Source organism: Schistocerca serialis, chromosome 1 (assembly GCF_023864345.2).
Source record: "Schistocerca serialis cubense isolate TAMUIC-IGC-003099 chromosome 1, iqSchSeri2.2, whole genome shotgun sequence".
NCBI classification, from domain to species: Eukaryota; Metazoa; Arthropoda; class Insecta; order Orthoptera; family Acrididae; genus Schistocerca; species Schistocerca serialis.
The window spans coordinates 538,905,123-538,932,793 of NC_064638.1; the positions used below are offsets into that span (position 1 = coordinate 538,905,123).

At 40.6% G+C, this 27,671-nt stretch overlaps 1 protein-coding gene across 5 annotated transcripts in view; it reads left to right on the top strand.

Annotated features, from left to right (window-relative positions):
* Window positions 1-27,671, top strand: part of LOC126474991 (condensin complex subunit 1) — a 213,738-nt gene that overhangs the window by 134,422 nt on the left and 51,645 nt on the right. For all 5 annotated transcript variants that reach the window (XM_050102534.1, XM_050102540.1, XM_050102548.1 and 2 more), the window contains 4 exons: window positions 7,742-7,874; window positions 17,189-17,442; window positions 17,529-17,661; window positions 22,020-22,108. In XM_050102534.1, coding sequence (XP_049958491.1) covers window positions 7,742-7,874; window positions 17,189-17,442; window positions 17,529-17,661; window positions 22,020-22,108 — 609 coding nt within the window. The remainder of the gene's footprint in view (window positions 1-7,741; window positions 7,875-17,188; window positions 17,443-17,528; window positions 17,662-22,019; window positions 22,109-27,671) is intronic.

Sequence of the window (27,671 nt, forward strand, 5' to 3'; positions counted from 1 at the left end):
AGCAGGTCGAATATCTAACAAACGTTATCCTTACTGCTGCAGAACGTTCCATCCCCTGCACTTCCTCTCTACCATGTCGTGTCCCAGTCCCTTGGTGGGCTGAGGCATGTCGTGACGCAATTAATGCATGTAGACATGCTCTCAGCATTTTTAACTGCCACCCTATTTTGGCAAACTGCATTCATTATATACAGATAAGTGCGAAGTATTTTCGCGTTCTTCTGGATAGCAAAAAAGCTAACTGGATTTCATTCATTAGTTCTTTTAACAGTTCCACACCTTCCTCTGTCGTGTGGGCCAACCTGCGACGGCTCTCGGGAACCAAGATCCATTCCCCAATTTCCGGCCTCACAGTTGCTGATGATGTCATCATGGACACTATTGCTATCTCCAACACCTTGGGCCGCCATTTTGTGGAAGTTTCTAGCTCTTCCCATTATTACCCTGGCTTTATCTATCGGAAACAAGCAGAGGAGGCTCCAGCGACACCATTCTCTTCTCCGAATTGTGAATGCTACAACTCCGCCTTTACTAAGAGGGAGCTACATCGTGCTCTCAGTTCATCCTGATCCTCCACCCTAGCGCCAGACGCTGTCCACATTTAAATGTTGCAGCACCTTTCTCTAGCGGGCAAGCACTTTCTGCTTAACATGTACAAGCGCATCTGGGCAGAGGGCCCATTTCCTGGATTCTGACGTGAAGTCACCATCATACCCATACCTAAGCCTGGTAAGGACAAAAACCTTCCTTCTAGCTACCACACCATCTCCCTTACCAGCAGCGTTTGCAAGTTGATGGAACGTATGATTCATGCCCGGCTGGTGTGGTGGCTCGAGTCTCGCTAGTTATTAACAAGTGAATAATGTGTATTTTGAGTGTGGCGTTCCGCAGTTGACCACCTCGTTAATTTGTCCTCTCATGTCATGAATGGTTTTCTGCAGAAATCCCAGACTGTGGCCATGTTTCTCGATTTGGAGAAGGCCTATGACACCTGCTGGGTAATTGGTATCCTCCGTCCTCTTTACATGTGGGGCTTTCGTGGGTGCCTGCCTTGTTTTCTTCAGGCATTTTTACAAGACTGTGTTTTCAAGGTGCATGCGAGTTCTGCCTTGTCGGATTCCTTTATCCAGGAAAATGGTGTGCCTCAGGGTTCCATCATGAGTCATCCTCTTTGCTATTGCCATTAACCCTATAATGAACTGTCTCCTGTCGGGCATCTCCAGCGCTCTTTTTGTTGACAATTTTGCCATCTACTGCAGTTCTCCATGGACCTGTCTCACTGAGCAGCATCTTCAGCACTGGTCTTGGTCTTCTTTACTCCTGGAGCATCGACAATGGCTTTCGCTTTTCCCCTGACAAAACTGTCTGTATGAATTTCTGGTGGAACAAATGGTTTCTCTCTTGGTCCTGTTGACGTTCCGTTCATTGAAACTACGAAATTTCTGGGGCTCATGCTCGATAGGAAACTCTCTTGGTCCTTCCATATGTCTTGCCTTGCAGTCCGCTGTACACGGTTCCTCAATCTCCTACATGTCCTCAATGGTACTTCCTGGGGTGCCGATCGAACCATCCTCTTCCGTTTGTACCGGTCCCTTGTGCATTCCAAACTCGACTATGGTGGCTTTGTTTATGCGCCTGCACACCCATCCCTCTTACGCTGTCTCAACACTATCCATCATCATGGCATCCATTCGGCCATGGGCTCCTTTTACACCAGCCTGGTTGAGAGTCTGTATGCTGAAGTTGCTGAACTACCACTGTCCTACTGCCATGACTTTCTCCTCAGCAGGTATGCATGCCGTTTGTCTGCCATGTGTGGCCACCCCTCCTATGCTACCTCCTTTGATGATTCTTTTGATAGTCAGTATGGGGCTCATCCCTCGTCTCTGTTAACTCCTGGAGACCGCATTTGCCACTTGCTACAGTGGCGTAACTTCATACTATCTGCAACTTTTCCAGTGGGTGTGAACCCTTCACCACCTTGGCTTCGTGAAGCAGCCCATGTTAACCTTGGCCTTCATTAGCTTCCTAAGGACACTTCTCCAGCCTCAGTCTATCACCTCCGGTTCACGACCTTCGCATGGAACTTTGCTATAGTATCTTTGTCTACACTGATGACCCTCGGACTGACTGTGGGATTGGGTGTGCGTTCATCATTGGCACCCGTGGCTTTTGATATCGGCTTCTGGCACACTCCTCAGTATTTATAGCCGAGCTCTTCGCCTTGTATGAGGCCACGGAGTACAGCCAGCAACACAGCCTTTCCTGTTGTGTCCTCTGCTCGGACTCACTCAGTGCCCTCCAAAGTCTATGTGCACTGTAAACTGCTCGTCCCTTAGTGCAGCAGGTCCAAGGTAACTGTCACTTGCTCTCTCTTCGTGGAGCTAGTGTCATGTTTCTGTGGGTCCCTGGTCATATCAGTCTGCCAGGAAACAAGGCTGCAGGTCTCGTGCCGCAGCCTGCGAGTACCTGTATTCACTCCGATGATCTCTGTGTTGCCGTCTGTCAGGAGGTGGTGTCCCTTTGGCATTGCCAATGGTCCTCCCTTCACGGGAATAAGCTTTTTTCTTATTAAGCCTCTCCCAGCACATTGAACAACCTCTTTACGGCCCTTCTGCTGGGAGGAGGTTATTTTAACTCGGCTGAGTATTGGGCACTGCCTTTTTAGCCATTGTCATGTGCTAAGTGGCGCTACCCCACCACTTTGTACACATTGCACCCAAGTTTTAACTGTCTGCCACTTCCTGCTGGAATACTCTTTTTCTAACAATTTACGTTCCAGCTTGCGTTTGCCTTTTGATTTATCAGCCATTTTAGCGACCGACGCACAGGCTGTCGACCGCATTGTACTTTTTATCCACCAAAGCAGTACGTTGAAGGCCATTTAATTTTTAGTTTTGGACCTCCATTTCTGTATGGTGTTTTCTCTAGCCCTTTTTCCACGTGCCTGTTTTTAGCTGTCTCCTATTCTGTCCATTGGGACTGACATGTAGTCGTTTAACTACTCTTGGTGTCGTTTTCTATAGTTTTGACTTGGGCATGTATGACCCCTGTTGTTTTTTGCATCCTAAAGCAAAACACACAAACACACACTTCAAAGTTGTGCCAATTGCCAAAGCTCTGGAGATTGCAACATTCCTTGTAGCAGACTTCATTTTGAAGCACGGAGCACCCTATTTGACGATCTTTTACTGTGGAAAGGTTTTCCAAATGAGAATAGTATCAGAGGTAATTTCATGTTGTGGCACCACCCTCGGAATGACAACTATCTACCCCCTACAGATGAATGACCTCACAAAATGCTTTAATAAGATGTTGGCAGACGCTTTCAAGGTATGTTGATGTCTGACAAAAACTGGAATATAATCTGCCTGTTGGGACACACATATAATATTGTGAAGGAGGCCATTATAGGCTTCATGCCGTTCTTTCGGCTCCACAGTCAGAAGGCTAAAACAACAGTGGATACAATGTTCCATTTCAGTGGGACAATACTCGGGAGTATTATGTGAAACACATCACTTTCAGGACTGATGAAGCAAGAGGGATGGGTTGCATACAATCCCGAAAGAAGGACTGAAAGCACTATAACACCAAGCACAGGCCAGAAGACTTGGTATGGTTTTTTACACATCCTGTATGGAAAGTGGGACTATCAGAAAAGTTACTGAAACAATGCTTTGGGCAGTATTGTATTCTTTATTGATTGTCAGATGTCACACGAAGTCAAGGATTATGACCCTTCATCAAAAAGACAAAAATAAAGAGGTGTCCTGCATATGTAGCCCTGCTTCAGTTCTGAGGAACATATCAACAGATCTCACTTAGGGAAATTGAAGGCCTACTTGATGATTGTGAAACTTCAACAGAAGTTAACTTTGCTACTCATCATAGTGAAGAGAATGTGACAACACGACCCTTCATCTGAAGCAAATTGATGGCCACGAATGTCTTTTTGGGGCTCCAATAATTTGGAAATTGCGTGGGGAGAGATCAGGACTGTATGGAGACTGTGTAATGGCTTCCCACCAAAACTTATGCAGCATACTCAAAAAACCTTGGCAACATGTGGGACCACGGTCCCAATCTCCCCCCACGCTATTTCCGTAGTTTGGGAGATCTGAAGAAAGACCTTGGTGGCCATCAATTGGTTGAAGAGGTGCATGCCTGGGTGCTATCGTGGATCCTTAGACAACTGCAAACATTTTTCATTGTGATCATCTTGTCTCACAATTGAATAAATGTAGTAACAGTTACAGTAATTACTTTTGAAGTAATAAACAGTTTACTTATTTCCTTCCATCTTTCTCGTTTTCATTTGGCTGGCCCTTATATTTATAATATCGAGAAGGTGTTCTAAATTTCTTATGTTTATAATGTTTACAAGTTCTGGGATATTTGAGGTTTTTATTAATGACAGCTCTCCCCATGCATTTCTGTTTGTAAATTTATGTCTATAATACACATGCTTTCAGCACTAATTGTTGTGCTTTATTGACAACTGTGTTTTTAAAGGTTACGACAATAGAGTATTATGCTAGTTAATACATATTTTACTCAGAGAAAGTGCTCTAGTGAAAGAGGTTTTTAGTAAATGAACTGAATAAGTACTTGCTCATTTCCACTTGTTTATTTTCAACAAAGAGAGGAAGTAAGCATTGATTTCATTCGGAGATTGTCCAAATCGTAAATACGTAGCTTTTTCCTATTTGTGGATCTGAGACAGTTTCCATATTCAGAAAAGTCCAAGTGGAGGAAATGTAACATATAGAGTAGAAATTTAAACTAGCTATTATGGATTTTCAATTGTTAATGTCAAATATATTCATGTCTTGCACGTTATAAACTGTTAGTCTAGTAGTTACTGTCCTGAACTGATCCTATGTATATTTTATATGAGTGCTAATCTCTTAAGTGCACAAAAGGAAAGAAAGAATTTCTTCTTACTATTGTAACAATTCAGTCCCTAATGACAAGTCAAAATTACACTTGTAGAGAAGTTTTATCTGCACCACCTAGTACAGAATAGCAGTCAATTGCCTACCAGTGGAAAAGAGTGAAGAACAGTTGACCTAGGAGGCAATAAAAAGGTAGAGAGAAGGAGTAGAAAGGTGAAGAGAGAACCTATGGGGATGGAAGTTGATCTGGGTTGATGTTGCTGCAAGGTTGATAAAACCTGAAGTTGTTGTTATTGTTGTGGTCTTCAGTCCTGAGACTGGTTTGATGCAGCTCTCCATGCTACTCTATCCTGTGCAAGCTTCTTCATTCCCAGTACCTACTGCAACCTACATCCTTCTGAATCTGCTTAGTGTATTCATCTCTTGGTCTCCCCCTATGATTTTTACCCTCCACGCTGCCCTCCAATACTAAATTGGTGATCCCTTGATGCCTCAGAACATGTCCTACCAACCGATCCCTTCTTCTGGTCAAGTTGTGCCACAAACTTCTCTTCTCCCCAATCCTATTCAATACTTCATCATTAGTTATGTGATCTACCCATCTAATATTCAGCATTCTTCTGTAGCACCACATTTCAAAAGCTTCTATTCTCTTCTTGTCCAAACTATTTACCGTCCATGTTTCACTTCCATACATGGCTACACTCCATACAAATACTTTCAGAAATGACTTCCTGACACTTAAATCTATACTCGGTGTTAACAAATTTCTCTTCTTCAGAAACGCTTTCCTTGCCATTGCCAGTCTACATTTTATATCCTCTCTACTTCGACCATCATCAGTTATTTTGCTCCCCAAATAGCAAAACTCCTTTACTACTTTAAGTGTCTCATTTCCTAATCTAATACCCTCAGCATCACCCGACTTAACTCGACTACATTCCATTATCCTCTTTTTGCTTTTGTTGGTGTTCATCTTATATCCTCCCTTCAAGACACCATCCATTCCGTTCAACTGCTCTTCCAAGTCCTTTGCTGTCTCTGACAGAATTACAATGTCATCGGCGAACCTCAAAGTTTTTATTTCTTCTCCATGGATTTTAATACCTACTCCAAATTTTTCTTTTGTTTCCTTTACTGTTTGCTCAATATAGATATTGAATAACATCGGGGAGAGGCTACAACCCTGTCTTACTCCCTTCCCAACCACTGCTTCCCTTTCATGTCCCTCAACTCTTATAACTGCCATCTGGTTTCTGTACAAGTTGTAAATAGCCTTTCGCTCCCTGTATTTTACCCCTGCCACCTTTAGAATTTGAAAGAGAGTATTCCAGTCAACATTGTCAAAAGCTTTCTCTAAGTCTACAAATGCTAGAAACGTAGGTTTGGCTTTCCTTAATCTTTCTTCTAAGATAAGTCGTAAGGTCAGTATTGCCTCACGTGTTCCAATATTTCTACGGAATCCAAACTGATCTTCCCCGAGGTCGGCTTCTACTAGTTTTTCCATTCGTCTGTAAAGAATTCGTGTTTGTACTTTGCAGCTGTGGCTTATTAAACTGATTGTTCAGTAATTTTCACATCTGTCAACACCTGCTTTCTTTGGGATTGGAATTATTATATTCTTCTTGAAGTCTGAGGGTATTTTGCCTGTTTCATACATCTTGCTCACCAGATGGTAGAGTTTTGTCAGGAGTGGCTCTCCCAAGGCCGTCAGTAGTTCCAATGGAATGTTGTCTACTCCGGGGGCCTTGTTTCGACTCAGGTCCTTCAGTGCTCTATCAAACTTTTCACGCAGTATCGTATCTCCCATTTCATCTTCATCTACATCTTCTTCCATTTCCATAATATTGTCCTCAAGTGCATCGTCCTTGTATAGACCCTCTATATACTCCTTCCACCTTTCTGCTTTCCCTTCTTTGCTTAGAACTGGGTTTCCATCTGAGCTCTTGATGTTTATACATGTGGTTCTCTTATCTCCAAAGGTCTCTTTAATTTTCCTGTAGGCAGTATCTATCTTACCCCTAGTGAGATAAGCCTCTACATCCTTACATTTGTCCTCTAGCCATCCCTGCTTAGCCATTTTGCACTTCCTGTCGATCTCATTTTTGAGACGTTTGTATTTCTTTTTGCCTGCTTCATTTACTGCATTTTTATATTTTCTCCTTTCATCAATTAAATTCAATATTTCTTCTGTTATCCAAGGATTTCTACTAACCCTCGTCTTTTTACCTACTTTATCCTCTGCTGCCTTCACTATTTCATTCCTCAAAGCTACCCATTCTTCTTCTACTGTATTTCTTTCCCCCACTCCTGTTGATTGTTCCCTTATGCTCTCCCTGAAACTCTGTACAACCTCTGGTTCTTTCAGTTTATCCAGGTCCCATCTCCTTAAATTCCCACCTTTTTGCAGTTTCTTCAGTTTTAATCTACAGGTCATAACCAATAGATTGTGGTCAGAGTCCACATCTGCCCCTGGAAATGTCTTGCAATTTAAAACCTGGTTCCTAAATCTCTGTCTTACCATTGATAAAACCTGAAGTATAATAATAAATTCAGTTTATGGTCTTGATAGCACTTTTATTACGCCAACGTACATTTCAAAGCCACAGCTTCGTAATAATTAAGGGTTCAGTGGGAGCTTCAGTGTGATGCCAACACACCAGAAACACAGATCTGTATATTTTATTTTATTTTGTCTGTGTCATCTCAATCAAGCAACTCCCACATGTTCAACATACACAGTTTCAAATACAAGTTTCATGTGGCCTTTTGATATTATTTAGTGAAATAGTTTCTTTATAATATGAATTATTTATTTTACTTACTATTTTCTGTTCTTACAGGAACAGTGTTGATATAGAAGAACTTCATGATAACTGTGTGAAATTATTCCGTAAAATTCATTTTATGTATCATGGTGAACCTGAAGAGAGTGAAGAAAGTAAGGAACTTAAACGTGTCATTGCATTTTTAAAGGTGAGTTCATTTAATATTAAAATATTTTTAATTTTTATCAGACATAACCTATGAAAAAGATGTGCTTGTCAAATGCACCACTGAAAAGTTTTACGTTCTTAGGCTGTGATGCAGCAAGTTGCTGGATTTGGACGGGTTACTCCTGTAACTGAAATATCAGATCTGAAGACGGTTCTGGATGAACTGAAACCGCTCATATGAATAAAAAGATTTTTTGCAGTCAAGACAGATTATAAGTAACAGACTCATCATCCACAGAATTACAATATCCAAATGTTCCAAAACTTGTTAAGTTTCTGTTACATTGCCCCATGGAAATGTGAACATTTATGAGAAATTGGATGCAAAGTCAGCTTTGGGTTTACTCCTCATCGTTTCAAAGTAGAGCGGCTGTTGCACCCAAAATTCAATAAAGCGAAAGATTTTGCCACATTTTACTTTCAAGAGTTCCTGTATCATACATCAATGACTTTGAACTTGGATGTATTTCACACAGACCTTCCTAGAACACTCCAAACAAATCAGAACTTCATGCTGTTGACAGAGAAATCTTGTTTTCCTCATCAGTCAAGAAGGGCAAAAGCCAGATCTTTTTTTGTTTTTTGGACCATTCTTTGGGTGTCTGTGGCTCACCTTCTATGTGAAGTGTTCTGATGGTGTCACTCAACTCTCGTGGCAAGTGTCCAGTTGAAAGTGTGATTCATATGAGACTCAGCAAGATCTCTTGCTAGAGAAGATCAAGCTCACCTTTACTTCTGTGTTTGAGTAAACTTGTTGCACGGTGGATAAGAATTCACACCATAAGCAACATCTACTAACTTGAAGGAAATGGCCAAAGGCCATCTTCTTGTCTGGCAACTTGATGAATAAGCTGCATGCATTTGGTCACGACAGTCCACACCACCTTTTGTCATATTGTAAAAAATGGTTATCTCAGGTTTTCCCAATTTAAGATCATTGTTTACTGCATGGTGCGTAGAAGTAATCAGTTTTGCACCTTTTGACTCTTCGGGCACAGAGGATAGCAGTGTCATGTCTTCTGTAACAGTTATCTTCACACCTTGTTTATTATTAGATAGAACCTGCTGTGGTATCTCCTTTCAGCATGCTCACGTATGTGAGGCCCTGTGTGGGAACACTGTGACCTTTCCTCTAGTTTGAAAGGGTGTGACCATCTCTGCCTTTTCCGGAATAATGTAGGCATTATACAAGTAATTTGTACAAGCTTCAGTCAAGCACTGAATTTTCAAGCCATATTTTGCCGGTTTGCTTGGCATATAAATTCTAAACCATACCTTCCACGGAAAGATGCAAGCATTGCATCGACACACACTGATTCTGAAAACATGTCTGTCCCTTCAGTTGCAAACAAGATGTAAACAGATTTGTTGCCCGATTTGAAAATGGCTGTATACACCAATAGACCAATTAGTGCCTTCAATTCAGTGACATCAACACCTTGTAGATGGATAAGCAATCATTGGTATACTGTGCTCTTAAGCTTAGATATTTTCAGATTTGAATCTTCAGGTTTTGGCGGCGCAAAGACTGTTCCATTAAGTTTCGGGTGTGCAGTCACAAGAAATCTCCTTCTTCTTCTTCTAATATTTCGGCCGTATAACGTTCAGCCATCTTCAGAGTGAGCCGCAAGACTGCCGCTCCAGTGCTCGCTTCGTCCCTTTATACTCGTGTACCGAACGACTGCGCATGCGGCCACAGATGCAAATGCGCCAGACGGTCGGCGGCAGAGACGTGCATAATGCGCGAGTTGTATCTATGACTCCACAGTCGATCTGTGTTGGCATGTCGATGTATCATTGTGAGCTGCAGTGTGACGACGTCTTTGAGAGTTTATTACAGCATGATTTATCACGATTGAAACCACAATATCTATTTGTTAAATTCATCGTCAAGTGAATTTCAATTGCCTCCTTCACTATCGAGTCCCAAACGGATGATGTAATTGCCAAAATTTTGACGTTGTCATACAACATACTGTGACCATTATCAATACAGTGCTCTGCCACTGCCGACTTGTTAGGTTGTAAAAGCCGTGTGTACCTCCGGTGTTCTGTACATCTTTCTTGGACAGTACGAGTTGTTTGTCCGATGTAAGGAAGGCCACATTCACATGGAATTTTGTAAACTCCAGATTTTCGGAGCAGCAAATCATCTTTGACGGAGCCCACGAGTGCAGCTGTCTTGGGTGGAGGATGAAAAAATTCCATGTGAAAGTGGCGCAGTAGGCTGCATGATGCACAGCTGCACTCCCGACATCCATGGCGAGGTCTATCTTTTGCAACCATGACACCATGCAGTGTAGTACAGATGAGTCCAACAACATGCCTAATGGACCACTCAGGATTGGCATCACGTTCTCTTCGCCGAAGAGTGTTGCATATGCCTTCAACCAGACAATCATCAGAGACATGTTTGGAGGAAACCCAATCAGGCTGAACACCCTAGACACATTGTCCAGCAAGGTGGAGGTTCCCTGCTGCTTTGGGGCGCCATTATGTGCGGCAGACGCACACTGCTGTTGGTCACAGAAGGTGCTGTAATGGCTGTACGATACGTGAATGCCATCCACCAACCAACAGTGCAACCATATCGGGAGCATATTGGCAAGGCATTTGTCTTCATGGATGAGAATCTACACTCCAATCGTGCACATCTTGTGAATGACTTCTTTCAAGATAAAAGATAACATCATCACTCAACTAGAGTGGCCAGCATGTTCTCCAGACATGAACCCTATCGAACATGCCTGGGATAGATTGAAAATGGCTGTTTTTGAACGAGATGACCCACCAACCACTCTGAGGGATCTACGCCGAATTGCTGTTGAGGAGTGGGACATCCTGGACCAACAGTGCCTTGATACACTTGAAGATAGTATGCCATGACGAATACAGGCATGCATCAATGCAAGAGGACATGCTACTGGGTATTAGAGGTACCCGTGTGTACGGCAATCTGGACCACCACCTTTTAAGGTCTTGCTGTATGGTGGTACAACATGCAATGTGTGGTTTCCATGAGCAATAAAAAGGGCAGAAATGATGATCATGTTGATCTCTATTCTGATTTTGTGTGCAGGTTCCAGAACTCTTGGAACTGAGGTGATGCAAAACTTTTTTTGATGTGTGTATATCTTATTGAGGGTTAAGGGAATCAACCAGTTTAGATCCCAATAAGCAGTTCACATATTATTGCCACACAGGTGTCAATACACATAAGGTAAAGACTGTAATGGATTGCTTTATGGGGAACAAGTATGGATGGGCTGCTTATCAATCCCCACAGCAGACAATGTGGTAAGTTGGTGTACTGGAATATGCTCAGCATGTAACCTGGTCATGTGACCTAGAGCACTTAGATTTTGAAGCACACGGGACATGGCTGAGACTGATTGAGCACAACCCTGCATTTACATGTATACTTCGCAAACAAAGGTGAAGTGCATAGCAAGGGTACTTCCTACTGCACCACATGTTAGATTTTCTTCCACTCCTATTTGTGCATGAAGTGTGGGAAGAATGACTGCTTAAATGCCTCTGTGCACACATTAATTAGTTAAATCTTGTCATTGTGGCTCTTAAGAGATTGGTATGTAGGGGTCTGTAGTACATCCCCATCAAGCTATCCCACTGTTCAGATGCACTGCCAAGTTCTTCGTACCTTGGCATGCAGGTGTGCCATGGATAGGGTTGTTGGAGGGCTTGATGCTATGTGCAGGTATTTGAGACGCAACAACTTCTGCACTTTCACCTTGGAACAAGTAGTTTGGCTGAGTAAACAATTGCATGGACTTTTGAAACCATATTGTTTCTACTGCTTCTTATTTAATGACAATAAATCAGCAAACTTTAGCAACTGCAGGGATACTAATGAAGTAATATTAAATGGGATCTAGTAGGATTACCAGAAGTGTGTCAATAAAAATGAGGACAGAGGGACACAAGGTGGGAGGAAATTCATAAGCTGATGGAAAAAAATCGCAACACCAAAAAATAATTAATGCAGAGTGACGACATCTCAGGACTATGTTTGCCAAGGTAAACATATTTAAGTGATTAACATTGGATGATCACAGGTTAACGTAAGCATGAGATAAGCCATTGCAAATGTGAAATTCTGGTACATAAATAACTGGTGTAGCGGCCAGAATGTTGAATGCAAGCATGCAACATGTATTCATTGTGCTATACAGGTGCCATAGATAAGTTTATGGGATGGCTGTTGCATTTGGTCAGTCAATACAGGGGCGGTTAATGCATGTTGTGGATGATGCTGGAGTTGTCATCGGATGATGTCCCTCTATTGGAGACAGATCTGGTGGTCAAAATGGCCAAAGCAACCTGTTTACACTCTGTAGAGCATGTTGGGTTACAACACAGCAGTATGTGGGTGAGCATTATCTGGTTGGAAAACACCCCTTGGAATGCTGTTCATGAATGGTAGTACAACAGGTCAAATCAGCAGACTGATGTACAAATTTGCACTCAGAGTGGGTGGGGTAATCACAAGGGAGATCCCACTGTCATAGACCAGGTTTAAGTTCAGTGTGTCTAGCATTTAGGCAAGTTGGGTGCAGGCCAACTAGACTCCTCTTAACCAACACGTGGCCATCACTGGCACCATGAGAGGACAAGCGGTCATCAGAAAAAACAACAGATATCAACCCTACCCTTCAATGAGCTCTCAGTTGACACCAGGGAAGTCGAAAATGGTGGTGGTTTGAAGTCAGAGGGCTGTACTTCAAGGACAGTAACTGATTTATAACAGTTCGTTGCGTCACTGCCGTGCCAACTGTTGCTCAAATTGCTGCTGCAGATGCTGAATATCATGGTCTTCCCTAGCAGTAGTGCCGTGTGGCCCTTTGGCGCCTGGTCATCTTGCAACTGTACATTCTCATGATCACTGCTGTCACTGTACATGTACGATGGCTACATTCCTGCTGAGTCTTTCTGGAACATCACAGAAGGAGCATTCAGCTTCTTGTAGCCCTATTAAAAGACCTTATTCGAACTCAGTGAGTTATGGGTAATAGTGTCTTTGTCACCTTAAATGCAATATTCGCTACCAACAACTCACCACTTTCCAATCTCAAAGCTAACTAACTCTCATGACCATTACAATGTTTATTTAAAGCAAACCTGAATTGTGTTCTCATACTGATGCTACTAGCACCATTCTTACGTGGATGGTGCAAAATCTGTGTAGATATCATCTTTAAGCTGTAGAAACACATCCACCAACTTTCATTTATGTCACACAGCTCCTCCTTGGTATTGCGATTTTTTACACATCAGTATATGTATACTTCATTGTACAAAGATATTTAAAAAATTTCAAAGACTTAAAGAATGTAGGACAGAACAACATTCGTTTTAAAAATAAAGAAAAGATGTTGCACAGAATCATTCGGGTCAATTCATCAATGTGGTCACATTCTGATGATCAGGTAGAAGCGAATTACCCTAGTACTCGTCATCCGGTAAGCCTGAAATGTGTTAAGTATGCAGCAGATAGTGTCTGGATAAAAAAAACTTTACAACAGACACATACTACCAAACTTAATTACCCTCTTTTAAATTAGGTAAACTGTCCTAAGACCTGACACTATATAGCATGTGAAAAACGTCGGAAGATACTTCTATTTATCACACTGTGGTTTTCCGATATACATACACAGCAGTTGACAGCAACTATGAGGAACTCCTTGATTCTTCAAAGTAGATGTGAGAGATGGAGGAAATGGTGCTATGCCAGGCTTAAACAAAGTGATAGAGGAGCACTTTTTGAGTCATCAGCTAATGCTGCTGCCATGAATACCTCCCCTAAGCCAACCTCCTTATCTCAGAGTAGCTCTTGCACCCAACGCCCTGAATTATTTGTTGGCTGTAATACAATCTCTGTCTTCCTCTACAATTTTTACTCTCTACAGCTCCCTCTAGTACTATGGAAGTTATTCCCTGATGATGTAAAATGTCCCATCGTCCTGTCCCTTCTCCTTGTCACTGTTTTCCATATGTTCCTTTCTTCGTCTATTCTGTGGAAAACTGCCTCATTCCTTACTTTATCAGTTCACTTAATGTTCAACATTCTTCTGTAGCACCACATCTCTAACAGTTAGATTCCTTTCTGTTTTGGTTTTTCCCTACTCTGTGATTCCTTAACTTACAATGATGTGGTCTAAATGTACATTTTCAAAAATTTCTCTCTCAAACTGGCCAGGAACATACTCTGTTTGTGCTAGTCTGCTTCCTTATGTCCTCCTTGCTTCGTATGAGATGCATTATTTTGTTTGCAAGGTAACAGAAACCCTTGACTCCATTTACTTTGTGATTATCAATTCTGATGTTAAAGATCTCGCTATTCTCATTTCTGCTGTTTCTCATTACTTTCATTTCTTCGGTTTGCTTTCAATCCATGTTCTGTGCTCATTAGCTGTTCACTTCATTCAACAGATTCCATAACTCTTCATCTTCACTGACATCAGCGAATCTTACAGTGATATCATTTCACTCCAAATTTTAACTCCCTATTGCACCATTCTTTTATTTCCACCATAGTTTCTTCTATGTAGGAGATGTGAGAGAGAAGTAATGAGACACATTTTTTATCCACTAAAGTTTTTTTTGAAATAACAATTTTGTCATCTTGTGCAAGTAGTTCCCTTTGGCAGCTTTTCCCAGCCTTGGTAGCAGCGCCAACAGGCTTCAACTGGTAGGGTCTTTAACATGTCTGTCACATTTTTGGAATTTTCTTGAGAGTCACAAAATAGTACCCTTTTAGTGCATTTTTCAATTTCAGGAAACAAAAACAGACACACAGACTCAGATCAGGTCAATATAAAGGCTGTGGAACAACAGGAATGCCTTTTGAGGTCAATGGGGCATTACCATGATGCAGCCATCCACTCATCTACAATGTTCGATCTCCATCGATTCACCCTTTTCGCTAGCCTTTAAAGGACATCTTGGTGAAGCACTTGGTCGTAACTCGATGTCCTGTGGCTGCACGAAAAGCATTATTCAACATGGTGGCATTGCTGTCAGGGTTCCTCCGAGCCATAATCCATAAGTAGCGCTCATCCACTGCAGTAGTAGCCCTTAGGCAGCCTGAGCGAGACATGTCATCGACAGTTCCTGTCTCTCTGTACATCCTCCATGTTCGAACAGCATTGATTTGGTTCACTCTGAGACACCTGGACACTTGCCTTGTTGAGAGCCCTTCATGGCACAAAGTAACAATGTGGACATGATCGATCCGCAGTATTGACTGTCCAGGCATGGTTGAACTACAGACAACACGAGCTGTGTACCTCCTCCGTCTAATAGGCGCTGCTCACGCGTTTTTGTTTGCATCTGTGGGCGGATTTAGTGACATCTCTGAACAGTCAAAGGGACTGTGTCTGTGATACAATATCCACAGTCAACGTCTATCTTGGAGTTCTGGGAACTAGGGTGATGTAAAACTTTTTCTGATGTGTGTAATAGAGAACTCCCAAATTGACCTCCTCCTGTGTCCTTAACACAATATCCAGCTAAGATAGAGAGTACCACAATTAACAGCAACTAGTCACATGATCCATATATTCTCATTCTTTTCACTTTTATTAATTGTTTTGGTGGAAAAATACTTCTTGCAGGCAAGTATGCTCTTTTACAGTGTCGTGGTATGGGAGTTGGTACCCAATACGGGGCCAGTTGGAGGGCACAAGCTGCTGCTTGGGGTGCCAAGCTGAGAGGGATGCCAGATGCACCACAGCTGTGTAATTCCTATAGATTACATATCACAATTAGTAATGACCGTTTAGGGCACCAAGTTGTGTGGGACACCCCAGTGAAAGGTTTGTATACAGTGTGTTTCCCGATTAGTGGTGGAAACTGATATGGGTGGTTGAAAATGTATGAGGGGAAAAGAAGGCGGGAGAAGGTGCCAAATGAGAAGTCGCTTATATGCAGAAAGATCCTTGAACTGGCTGTGGTCCAATATTATCCTTGGGTTGGATGAAATTGTGCCAAATAATGAGTCGCTTGTGTGTGGACATATTCTCGAACCGGCTGTGGTCCAGTATTATCATTTGTTGGATGAAATAGTAACAAACAGTACATGTAAAGAGAGACTATCAATTCATTCTACAGAAACAGTATTTTTAAGGGTGACCCTCTCGAAAATATATGTTAATGAACAAATATTGAAATACTCCGGGTAATTCCCACATGTTCACTTCCACCATTCCCCACATACATCTCTTTAATTTCAAATTAATTTTAGTCAGTGTTGTTGTGGTCCTCTGTCCAAAGGCATCCCCTGATGTGTCAGAATGTGTCCTATTAACCAACCCCTTCTTTTGGTCGAGTTGTGCCACAAATCTCGTTTCCCCAATTCTATTTAGTACTTCCTCATTAATTACATGAGTAACCAGTCTGATCTGCAACATTTGTATGTAGACCACATTTTGAAAGCTTCTATTCTCTTTCTATCTAAACTGTTTATTGTCCATGTCTCATTTCCATACATGGCCACATCCCAGACAAATATCTTCAGAAAAGACTTCCTAACACTTAAGTTATATTTGATGTTAACAGATTTCTCTTGCCATTGCCAGTCCACATTTTTATATCCTCTCTACTTTGGCAGTCATCAATTATGTTGATTAATTTGCTGCCCAAATAGCAAAACTCATCTGCTTTAAATGTCTCGTTTCCTCATCTTATTCCTTTAGCGTCACCTGATTCAATTTGACTACTCGGTCATCCTTGTTTTGCTTTTGTTGATGTTCATCTTATATATCCTCTTTTCAAAACAGTGTCCATTCCATTCAGCTGCTCTTCCGAATCCTTCTCTGTGTCTGACAGAATTACAATATCACCAGCAAAGCTCAAATTTTTTTCTTTTTCCCTGAATTTTAATTCCTACTCCAATTTTTTTTTTATTCTTTTACTGGTAGTTCATTGTCTAGATTGAATAACTTTGATGATAGGCTGCAACCTTGTCTCACTCCCTTTTCAGCCAGTGATTTCCTTACATGCCCCTGACTCATTACTGCCGTCTGGTTTCTGTACAAGTTGTAAATAGCCTTTTGCTCTCTGTGGTGTACCCCAGCTACCTTCAGAATTTCAAAGAGAGTATTCCAGTCAGCATTGTCAAAAGCTTTCTACAAGCCTACAAATGCAATAAATGTAGGTTTGCCTTTCCTTAACATGTAAGTTCTTCGTCTATTAACTAAAATACTACAGTGTACCACACTGGTTACTATGCAGCAGACATCACCTCATACATTTTGTCATATGCTGTTCCAGGATTCAATAGCATATGTGGAGCTAATGAACAAAGCCTTACCAGTTATATGTTCATTGCTAACTTCAATGCAAACAACAGATATAGTGGAGGCAATTGAATTCATCACCAGTGCTTACCAATTTGGTTTATCTCAGGCAGAGAACAGCATGCGAGAACTATTGACTTTGGTGTTGTCTGGAAATGAATCTGTTCTGTCTGCTGTATCTGAAGCTTATTACCAGGTTTACCTTAAGACAGAAGAAACTGATTCAAGGTTAGTGATTTATATTATGTTAACAAACATGTTTAACATTTCCTTTTTGGCATAAAAATATGAACTGTTTAATTGTATTACTACAGGAAACATTCAGAAATTGTTGTGAAGAACTTGTGCCACTTAGTGTCAACAATTAATGCTGGACAAAAGGCAGCATTGGACAGTCTGCTGTTGGAATGGCTTAAGAAAGGCTACATAACTCCAGGTGACATACAGGTCGGTTAATTAAATTGCAGTCTTGTTCAAATTAAGTAACACATTAGTTCTTGAATGCCCATTGCATGTTGTTGTTGTTGTGGTCTTCAGTCCTGAGACTGGTTTGATGCAGCTCTCCATGCTACTCTATCCTGCGCAAGCTTCTTCATCTCCCAGTACCTACCGCAACCTACATCCTTCTGAATCTGCTTAGTGTATTGATCTCTTGGTCTCCCTCTACGATTTTTACCCTCCACGCTGCCCTCCAATGCTAAATTTGTGATCCCTTGATGCCTCAAAACATGTCCTAACAACTGATCCCTTCTTCTAGTCAAGTTGTGCCACAAACTTCTCTTCTCCCCAATCCTATTCAATACCTCCTCATTAGTTATGTGATCTACCCACCTTATCTTCAGCATTCTTCTGTAGCACCACATTTCGGAAGCTTCTATTCTCTTCTTGTCCAAACTGGTTATCGTCCATGTTTCACTTCCATACATGGCTACACTCCATACAAATACTTTCAGAAACGACTTCCTGACACTTAAATCTATATTCGATGTTAACAAATTTCTCTTCTTCAGAAACGATTTCCTTGCCATTGCCAGTCTACATTTTATATCCTCTCTACTTCGACCATCATCAGTTATTTTACTCCCTAAATAGCAAAACTCCTTTACTACTTTAAGTGTCTCATTTCCTAATCTAATCCCCTCAGCATCACCCGATTTAATTTGACTACATTCCATTATCCTCGTTTTGCTTTTGTTGATGTTCATCTTATATCCTCCTTTCAAGACACTGTCCATTCCGTTCAACTGCTCTTCCAAGTCCTTTTCTGTCTCTGACAGAATTACAATGTCATCGGCGAACCTCAAAGTTTTTACTTCTTCTCCATGAATTTTAATACCTACTCCGAATTTTTCTTTTGTTTCCTTTACTGCTTGCTCAATATACAGATTGAATAACATCGGGGAGAGGCTACAACCCTGTCTCACTCCTTTCCCAACCACTGCTTCCCTTTCATGCCCCTCGACTCTTATAACTGCCATCTGGTTTCTGTACAAATTGTAAATAGCCTTTCGCTCCTTGTATTTTACCCCTGCCACCTTCAGAATTTGAAAGAGAGTATTCCAGTTAACGTTGTCAAAAGCTTTCTCTAAGTCTACAAATGCTAGAAACGTAGGTTTGCCTTTTCTTAATCTTTCTTCTAAGATAAGTCGTAAGGTTAGTATTGCCTCACGTGTTCCAACATTTCTACAGAATCCAAACTGATCTTCCCCGAGGTCCGCTTCTACCAGTTTTTCCATTCGCCTGTAAAGAATTCGCGTTAGTATTTTGCAGCTGTGACTTATTAAACTGATAGTTCAGTAATTTTCACATCTGTCAACACCTGCTTTCTTTGGGATTGGAATTATTATATTCTTCTTGAAGTCTGAGGGTATTTCACCTGTCTCATACATGTTGCTCACCAGATGGTAGAGTTTTGTCAGGACTGGCTCTCCCAAGGCCATCAGTAGTTCTAATGGAATGTTGTCTACTCCCGGGGCCTTGTTTCGACTCAGGTCTTTCAGTGCTCTGTCAAACTCTTCACGCAGTATCATATCTCCATTTCATCTTCATCTACATCCTCTTCCATTTCCATAATATTGTCCTCGAGTACATCACCCTTGTATAAACCCTCTATATACTCCTTCCACCTTTCTGCCTTCCCTTCTTTGCTTAGAACTGGGTTGCCATCTGAGCTCTTGATATTCATACAAGTGGTTCTCTTCTCTCCAAAGGTCTCTTTAATTTTCCTGTAGGCAGTATCTACCTTACCCCTAGTGAGACAAGCCTCTACATCCTTAAATTTGTCCTCTAGCCATCCCTGCTTAGCCATTTTGCACTCCCTGTCGATCTTGATCATCTATGAAAGAGCGCCACCATTCTGAGCACAGGAGTTACAAAAAATCCATACCAGGAGGAAGCCAAGAAGAAGGAGGAGGAGTTGTTAATTTATTGGCAGTTAGTGAAAATTAATTGGCCACAGTAAAAGCTATGTGATCATGTAAAGACCTTTTGAGGATTTACACTCTTTATTACTCTTAAATATGAAATTGCTTTGTCAGTCATGAAAGGACCTATTAAGTACAATACTAAAAGTTCTGGCGCTCTGCTTTGTGGGATTTCGTACCTATAAAATGCTCACAGTTAACTTATGGATTGTGTTCCAAGCTTTTGATGATATCCTCTGTTGTCTTTGTTAGGAAATCAATTTAACTGTCAATGAGGTCATGAGAATCCACAAAGATGTGATGTACTAAAACCTTCTGTGCTCAGAAGCTGCACTGGCACCAGTTATTATACATGCATACAACATTATTTTTATACTAAGATTCACAAATGATGGCAGTTTGGACAAAATGAGACACAGGTGGGGATTGCAGTATATTCTGTTCCAAGCAACACTTCTGGTAGGTGCATAAACATGCTTTGTACTTCAAATAAGCATGTATCTCATAAATTACGTCTCTCACATGCATATGTAAAATTTGTCACTACCATCATTACCAATGACAACTCGAAATAAATGGAATGAAAATTCACTAAATAACGTGCTGCAATCATGTTTAATGCTCGCATTGCCCAAAACATTTACAGCATAGCGCTCCAAACACTACTAAAGCTCACTGGCTATTGGAGACTGGATGGCACAGGTGCATAGAACAATCCTAAACTCAACCACTATCATTTGTGACTCCCAACTCTAGTACATTACAAAATAAAATGATACTCCCCTGTAGTCTCATAGTATAAAGTGCCTGCTTTCAAGCTTTGTTGAGAGCATGAGTCGTACCTCCATTAAATTTATTAATGCAGTCTAATTTTTGTCAAATGTTAATGACTTCATCACAGTAATCTGAAGAGTGGGATAGATTACCTATCTCCTCAACCAAAACCTTATGATCATTCATTAGTTTATATATGGCCGCTCTCATGTTCCTCATTGTGGCACCTCAGAATTTGTATTTTACTTAATGGCTGTCTGATTTCTGGAAGTTAATTAAAGTTTTCCCTCTTGTCAGGTCGTTGTAAGTTTCTTCTTCCAGTCAGGCTCTGCTCTTTATGGGTGCTAAAACTATAGGAGTACAGAATTTCATTTAACTCGTGTTTCATGATATCGGTAATTAAATAATAATTGTATGATGCAACCACCTGCTTATTTGAAGTGCTAAGGATTCTTCTTCATGTATAATAAGCCACCTGGTGCTAGTAGACAAAAACTCAGGTTTCTGTTACCACAACTAGAATGCAATGGAACAAGTAATCTTTAAAAATCTTCATCTGTTTATGAAACAAGTTAAGTTCGAAAATCTTTAACACATGATATTAATATTACAGCTGGAGCCTGCTCCACTCACGTTTTTGTTTCACATTACAGTTAAGCCACATGCTTATCAGCTGTGCCGCAATACACAAAACCAAGAAATGAGGGTTGGCACAGCATGACACATCTGGTGTGGACAGCACTGTACTGTACTGCGCAGCGGCACAGTTGGTAAACCAAACAGAATGGTACATTTGTGTATCCTGTGTTTGGATAGTGTTTCTCGTTTTCCATTTTTACTGGCATTTACGCTGGAACATTGCTGTGAATCTATGAACAGTCTGTGCAATTCTGCCTTGGTCTGTGCCTTTCTGAGCTGCTGTGCACCATGCATTTGTGCACAGCACATCCAATGTGGACATGGCTTTGTACTGCCCCAGTGCTGGTGTGTCAAAAGTTTTGTTTATGGTTTGCCGGTGCTTCTATGCACTGCTTGTAAGTGTTGTTAAACTGAATGTTATTGGTGTGGTAGGTGATTGAATATCCTGTCCCAGAAATCCTTCCTTCCCAAGTCTACTGCTAGGTGCTGGAAAGATGCGGCCCTCAACAAATTCCTTTCCTGTGCCAACCTCTTCATCTCAGAGTAACACTTGCAACCTACATACTGTGTCGATTGACAGTGGCAGGTTGAAACGATGATGGCACTCTTTATGTCATTGTGTGGTACAAGAGCTTGTGTTGCCAGTGAACATCGCTGTCACTGCCAATGACAAGTGAACTTCTTTAGGCAGAAACTATGTCAGTAAAACATTTTGTAATTTAGATTAGTGGGATTATGTTTAAAATAAAATCTTCCTTAGGAACGTCTTTAAAAAATGGGAGAGTCAAGCTTACATTTGGATAAATACGGCAACATGTTGTTATATATTAGTTTATAACATTGCAGCATTCTTGATATCTATTTCATCATATTGTTAGTAGAAGTCTTCTGCCTGTCTCTTTTTTTCCCCCAAGATATGAAACTTGATACTTCAAATAATATAGATTCATGGATTTTCGTTTGTTCCAGATTATGTGGGAGTGGGTGGCTATGGCAGAACCGGAAATAAGTGCAGAGGACAGCAGACATGCTTTGGTTTTACTGGACATACTTGCTGTGTGAGTAGGATTTCACACAAAAGAGATTTAATGGAAAAAAAACACTTTTTCTAGTAACAAAACAGAAATGTTATGTTAACAAGTAATATGCAGCTGTCTCTCAGCAAAGACTGTACAGACCAAAGACTTTGACACAGGTGTTTGTGTTGCCCTCTCATTTCATTGTTATCATCATTCGTGGCCGTGGATAAATTTGAATGTGAAAAAAAAACTGGGACTTTGTATGGGCACTAATAACCACACAATTGAGCGCGCCACAAACCAAACATCATCTACTACTTTGATGCACTTAAATGAAAAGCACGTAACTAGCAGCAGAAATGTAATTTTCTTTCATTCTTCTTTGATAGATACACTTGTTTGCATGGTCATTCTAATATATTCCATTTTAAAGCCAGCCTATACAAATTCTGGGAGTTGAGTTCTGTGAGGGAGAGTAGTAGCTTACCCTTTTTTTCCAGAAACTTACTTATGCTTGCAGAAATACAAGACGACATATTAATGAAAGGAGGACTCATTGGGTTTGAATTGCTCATAATCGTGCAGAATTTTCCTCAGTAACGGAGCCAAAAACACCATTCAAAACACCGGTTTTTAAAGACAAGCTCCTAAAGAATTACATTTCCTACTTGGAGGTAAATGTTGGCATGCATTTATTAAAAAATTCCACTCCTTTTATATTTAATGTTTTCCCCGACCCACTTTGCACTCCATTTTTTGTGCCTGCATTGTAGGTCAGGTCCATCTATCGACACTAATCATACTGGTGTCCAAACTTAAAGCAACAAACGGGAATTGTGCAAGATTGGTTCATTTTTCCATAAAACCGTATAAACAGATGACAGTAAAGTAGAAACAGGGTAAAGGATGCAGAACATAAACAATTCCAACATGCATAAAAGTAAACAAAAAGTTCTTTGTTTTTTCCAACTTAACGGATTTGCTCACACATTCTGACAAAGAGTTAATGCACTCACTATGGTGTGTGACCACATCTGGCACTAATACAGGCCTGACAACAACTAGGCATGTTGTGAATGATGTCATCAATTTCATGTTGAGGCAATAACGCCCATTCCTCCTGCAGAGATGCTCGCAAGTCTTGGAGAGTGATTGGCAGATGCTGATGTGATACAACCTATCTTCCTACTGCATCCCAGACATGCTTCATGGAATTCAAACTGGGAGAACAAGCAGGCCATCCCGTGCGTGCAATATCTTCCATTTCCAAGAAAACATTAGCCACCTGTGCTCTGTGACGTCGAGCTTTATTATTCATAATCACGAAATCTGGGCCCACACCACCTCGTAATGACCGCATATGATGTCCCAAGATCTTGTTACAATGCCTGACAGCAGTTAAAACCTGTCACTCCACCTGCACAATTCCATGATGAGGTATTATGAAGATGTATTAGAGCGATCAGCATAATGCCTGCCCACACTATTGTATCCTCCTCAATAGCGGTCTCTTTCCACAATGTCTGGATCCCAGAATCATGTTCCATGTTACCTCCAATCACTCTCCAGATCAAATTGGAACTCGTCTGTTAAAAGAACACTTACCCATTGTTCCAACATTCAGTTTGCATGTTGACGACTCCACTCTACAGACATTCCCTTCTGTGGGAACGCATCAGAGGTTACATACAGAAGGTCTCCAATAACTCAAGCCACTCTGCTGAAGCCTTCTATATGCTATTTGCCTCTATACAACACGTCCAGTGGATGCTGTGAGGTCAGCAGCCAGTTGCCATGCAGTATTAAGGTAGCACTGTCGTGCTGTTACAGCCAAATAATGTCCTCTCTTTCTGATATCACATATGGTCGGCCCGGAATTGGTCTTTGGGAAACAGTTTTGATCTCTATAAACTGTCACAACAAACAACAGAACGATTCACATTAAGCCATCGGGCCGCATCAGTTTGCAACTGTCCTGTTTTCCTTCTTCCTACAGCCCTCTAGTGCAGAGTTTGGCAGGCATATTCTCCATACCATGCTGCAACATTTGTGACTGTGTACACAATGATTGCAGATGTGGGACTGTTGTGCAAACGCTACCCCTTTGATAAGTGCACTGACGTCGTCGTTAGTGTGGTTGTCCATTCACCAGAATGCCATCTTCTGTGAAGAACACAATCATTCAGGCATATGTTGATAGATTGTATGATTATATCGTGAATTGCACATGGGATGGGGAAATAGTAGTTTGTTGCTTTAATGTGGGACCCTAGTGTATGATATCCCTCCAAAACAGAATCGAAAGAAGATCCTACACACATGTAGTATAGTTTTCTTTCTGTTTTGTGATACATATCAGTATCTGATTGATCATAGATCTTCCTTTTGCTACCATTTTCTCAAACAACTAAGTTACTTTTTAAATAACTTAGTTTCAGTAATTTTGAATCAGAATCTGACTTTTATTGCCTTATGACAGTATTATGAAAAGGGTAGATTGGTGTTCCCTATATAGCAGAGATGCTGCATCACAGATAGCCACAAAAAAAAGATTGTCAAACAAGTAAGCTTTCGGCTAAAAAGGCCTTCATCGGAATCAAACACACACACACACACACACACACACACACACACACACACACACACACTTGCTAGATTTGATTCAGATTTGAGGTTTGACACCCGTCCACAGAGACTGTCATTTATTTCTGTGCTCTTCAATTAATTTAGTGTTTGGCATTTTATTTGCTGCTTTCACAACCTCTTAAACCGTTTTTGTATGATTTAACATAGTTAATAAACACATGACTCATCAAATTTCATCTCAGTGTTTAGCCGTCTCTTCCTATTACCACAGGTTTGTTATGCCAAAACCATTCCATTTTAGTTTATTTGTTATGTTTTTTTGACAGACTATGGATGGAAATGTTTCATTGAAAATGTGTAAAAACCTGTTGAAAGACTTATCAGAATATTTTGAACATGAGCCGTGATGTTTCACTAACTAATCTACAGCATATTTTCCTTACTGAACTGTCTGCTCGTGGAACATCTCTTTGCATTTTCTTCATTTATCATCAGTAAACTAGAGAGATCTGAGTGTGTAAGTCCAAAGAGAATTTGGCAGTGTCATAAATGTATACAGTAATTTGTTAAAATATTTACATATTGCTCCCTGCTTATTTACCATAGTGAAATTTAGTCTTATAGTTAGATTCATGACTTAAGAAATGAAGTTGAAGTGCTTGTTTGTTTGCTGTATATAGGATAAAATAAACATAAATTGCTATTTTTCCACTCTTTCCTGTTGTGAGTTTATGTAGGAGACACTAGAATTTATTTCAAAATAATTTGATTATATCATGGAGATGATAATAGTAATAGGAATTCTATCATTCTAATTCTACTCAACCACTTTAAAATAGAAGGTCTTCATTCAGTAATTTAAAATTGGCTCTTTTTATTGTAACAAGTTGTTAATCAGTATACAAGAGCATCCACGAGTTTCCTACAAAAGCAACTAGTTAATTGAAGTTTTGCTTTGTTTAAAACTGTGATGGAATCTTTTATAACACAGTGTTTCTTTAGGTAAGTAACTTAGATATCTTTTTCTTCTCAAAGAATGATTTGCAACTCATCATTTTTTGTGGTTTTATTCTGTGGATACATTGCACTTCCACCGTTTATGTTCCACCACCGTTTATGTTCCATTGCATTAAAAATGAAGACATACACTTGCAGTTTTGAACATATTTACTTAAACATTTTGCTAAAAGGTAAGGAACTTAATGTATTTAGATGCAAGCCATACTGTGCTTTACAACTCGTAATAATAAACTTGTTTGAGTCTACAAATATTGCTCCTAATCCATTACACTCATCTTGGTTGCTGTAGTTTATTTTCTCTTTACATCTGTCAGTCACTGATCTTCTGTCCAATATGCCATGCAATATAATTTTTTAATGTGGGTAAATACTTTTCGCTGATCAGGTAATCTTCATTGTTTCGCAAACCAGCTCTTCTTTATTGCAGCCCGTCTTATGCTCTGAGACAATATTACTTCTACTGTCCAAACACTTGAGAGCATGCTCACATACGTGACACAAGAAACAGGCCCACCTGACAAATCAGTCCTCTGCCAGAAAGTTCGTCGGCTCATAATTAATGACACAACACGAACCGAAATCCATCCCAGACTAACGGGTGTCTTTATTGCCAGTTATTTGCAGGATGGAGTGGCTTTAAGCAAACATACTTGGTTCCATTGTTCTTGTATAATATATGTACATTGGTTCCCAACCAAAATGTCCACATCTAGTAATTAGTTTTCCATTCTTTAGCCACAAATATCCGCTGGTAAATAATTATGCTTCAGACCATAGTACTGCAGGTAGTCTCAGTGATTCACTTGGAAATTTACATCTACATCTTCATATATAGTCCGCAAGCCAACATACAGTGCGTGATGGAATGTACTTTGTGCTACTACTTGTCATTTCCTTTCCTGTTTCATTCACAAATGGAGCGAGGGAAAAAGACTGCCTATATGCCTCTGTATAAGCCCTAATTTCTTGTATCTTATCTTCATGGTCCTTATATGCAATTTATGTTGGCAGCAATAGAATTGTTTGGCAGTCAGTTTCAAATGCTGGATCTCTAAATTGTCTCAATAGTGTTTCTCAAAAAGAACATCACCCTCCCTCCAGGGATTCCCATTTGAGCTCCCGAAGCATCTCCATAACACATGTTGTTTGAACCTACCAGTAACAAATCTAGCAACTCTGAATTGCTTCCATGTCTTCCTTCAATCCGACGTGGTACGGATCTCAAACACTCGAGCAGTACTCAAGAATAGGTCACACCAGCATCCTATATGTGGTCTGCTTTACAGTTGAACCACTTTTTCCTAAAATTCTCCCAGTAAACTGAAGTCGACCATTCACCTTCCCTACCACAGTTCATATACTCTTTCCACCTCATATTGCTTTGCAGTGTTAGGCCCAGATACTTCAGTGACTTGACTGTGTCAAGCAGGACCCTAGTGATACTGTATCTGAACATTACAGGATTGATCTTCGTACTCGTCCCCATTAATGTTCATTTTTCCACATTTAGGCCTAGCTGCCATTCATCACACCAGCTGGAAATTTTATGCAAGTTGTCTTGTATCTTCCTACAGTCACACGCCTTCGACACCTCACCATACACCACGGCATCATAAACAAACATCAGAAGATTGCTGCCCACCCTGTTTGCCAAACCATTTATGTATATAGACAACAACAGTGGCTCTATCACACATCCCTGGGGCTCTCCTGACACCACCTTTGTCTCTTATGAACACTCATCATAGAGGACAACGTAATGGGTTCTATTATTTAAGAAGTCTTCGAGCCACTCGTATCTGTGAACTTATTCCAAATGCTTGTACATTCTTAACAGCCTGCAGTGGGACACCATGTCAAATGCTTTCTGGAAATCTAGAAATATGGAATCTGCCTGTTAGCCTTAATCAATTGTTCACAGTATATCATGTGAGAAAGGACAAGCTGAGTTATGCACAAGCAATGCTTTCTAAAATCATGCTGATTTGTGAACATA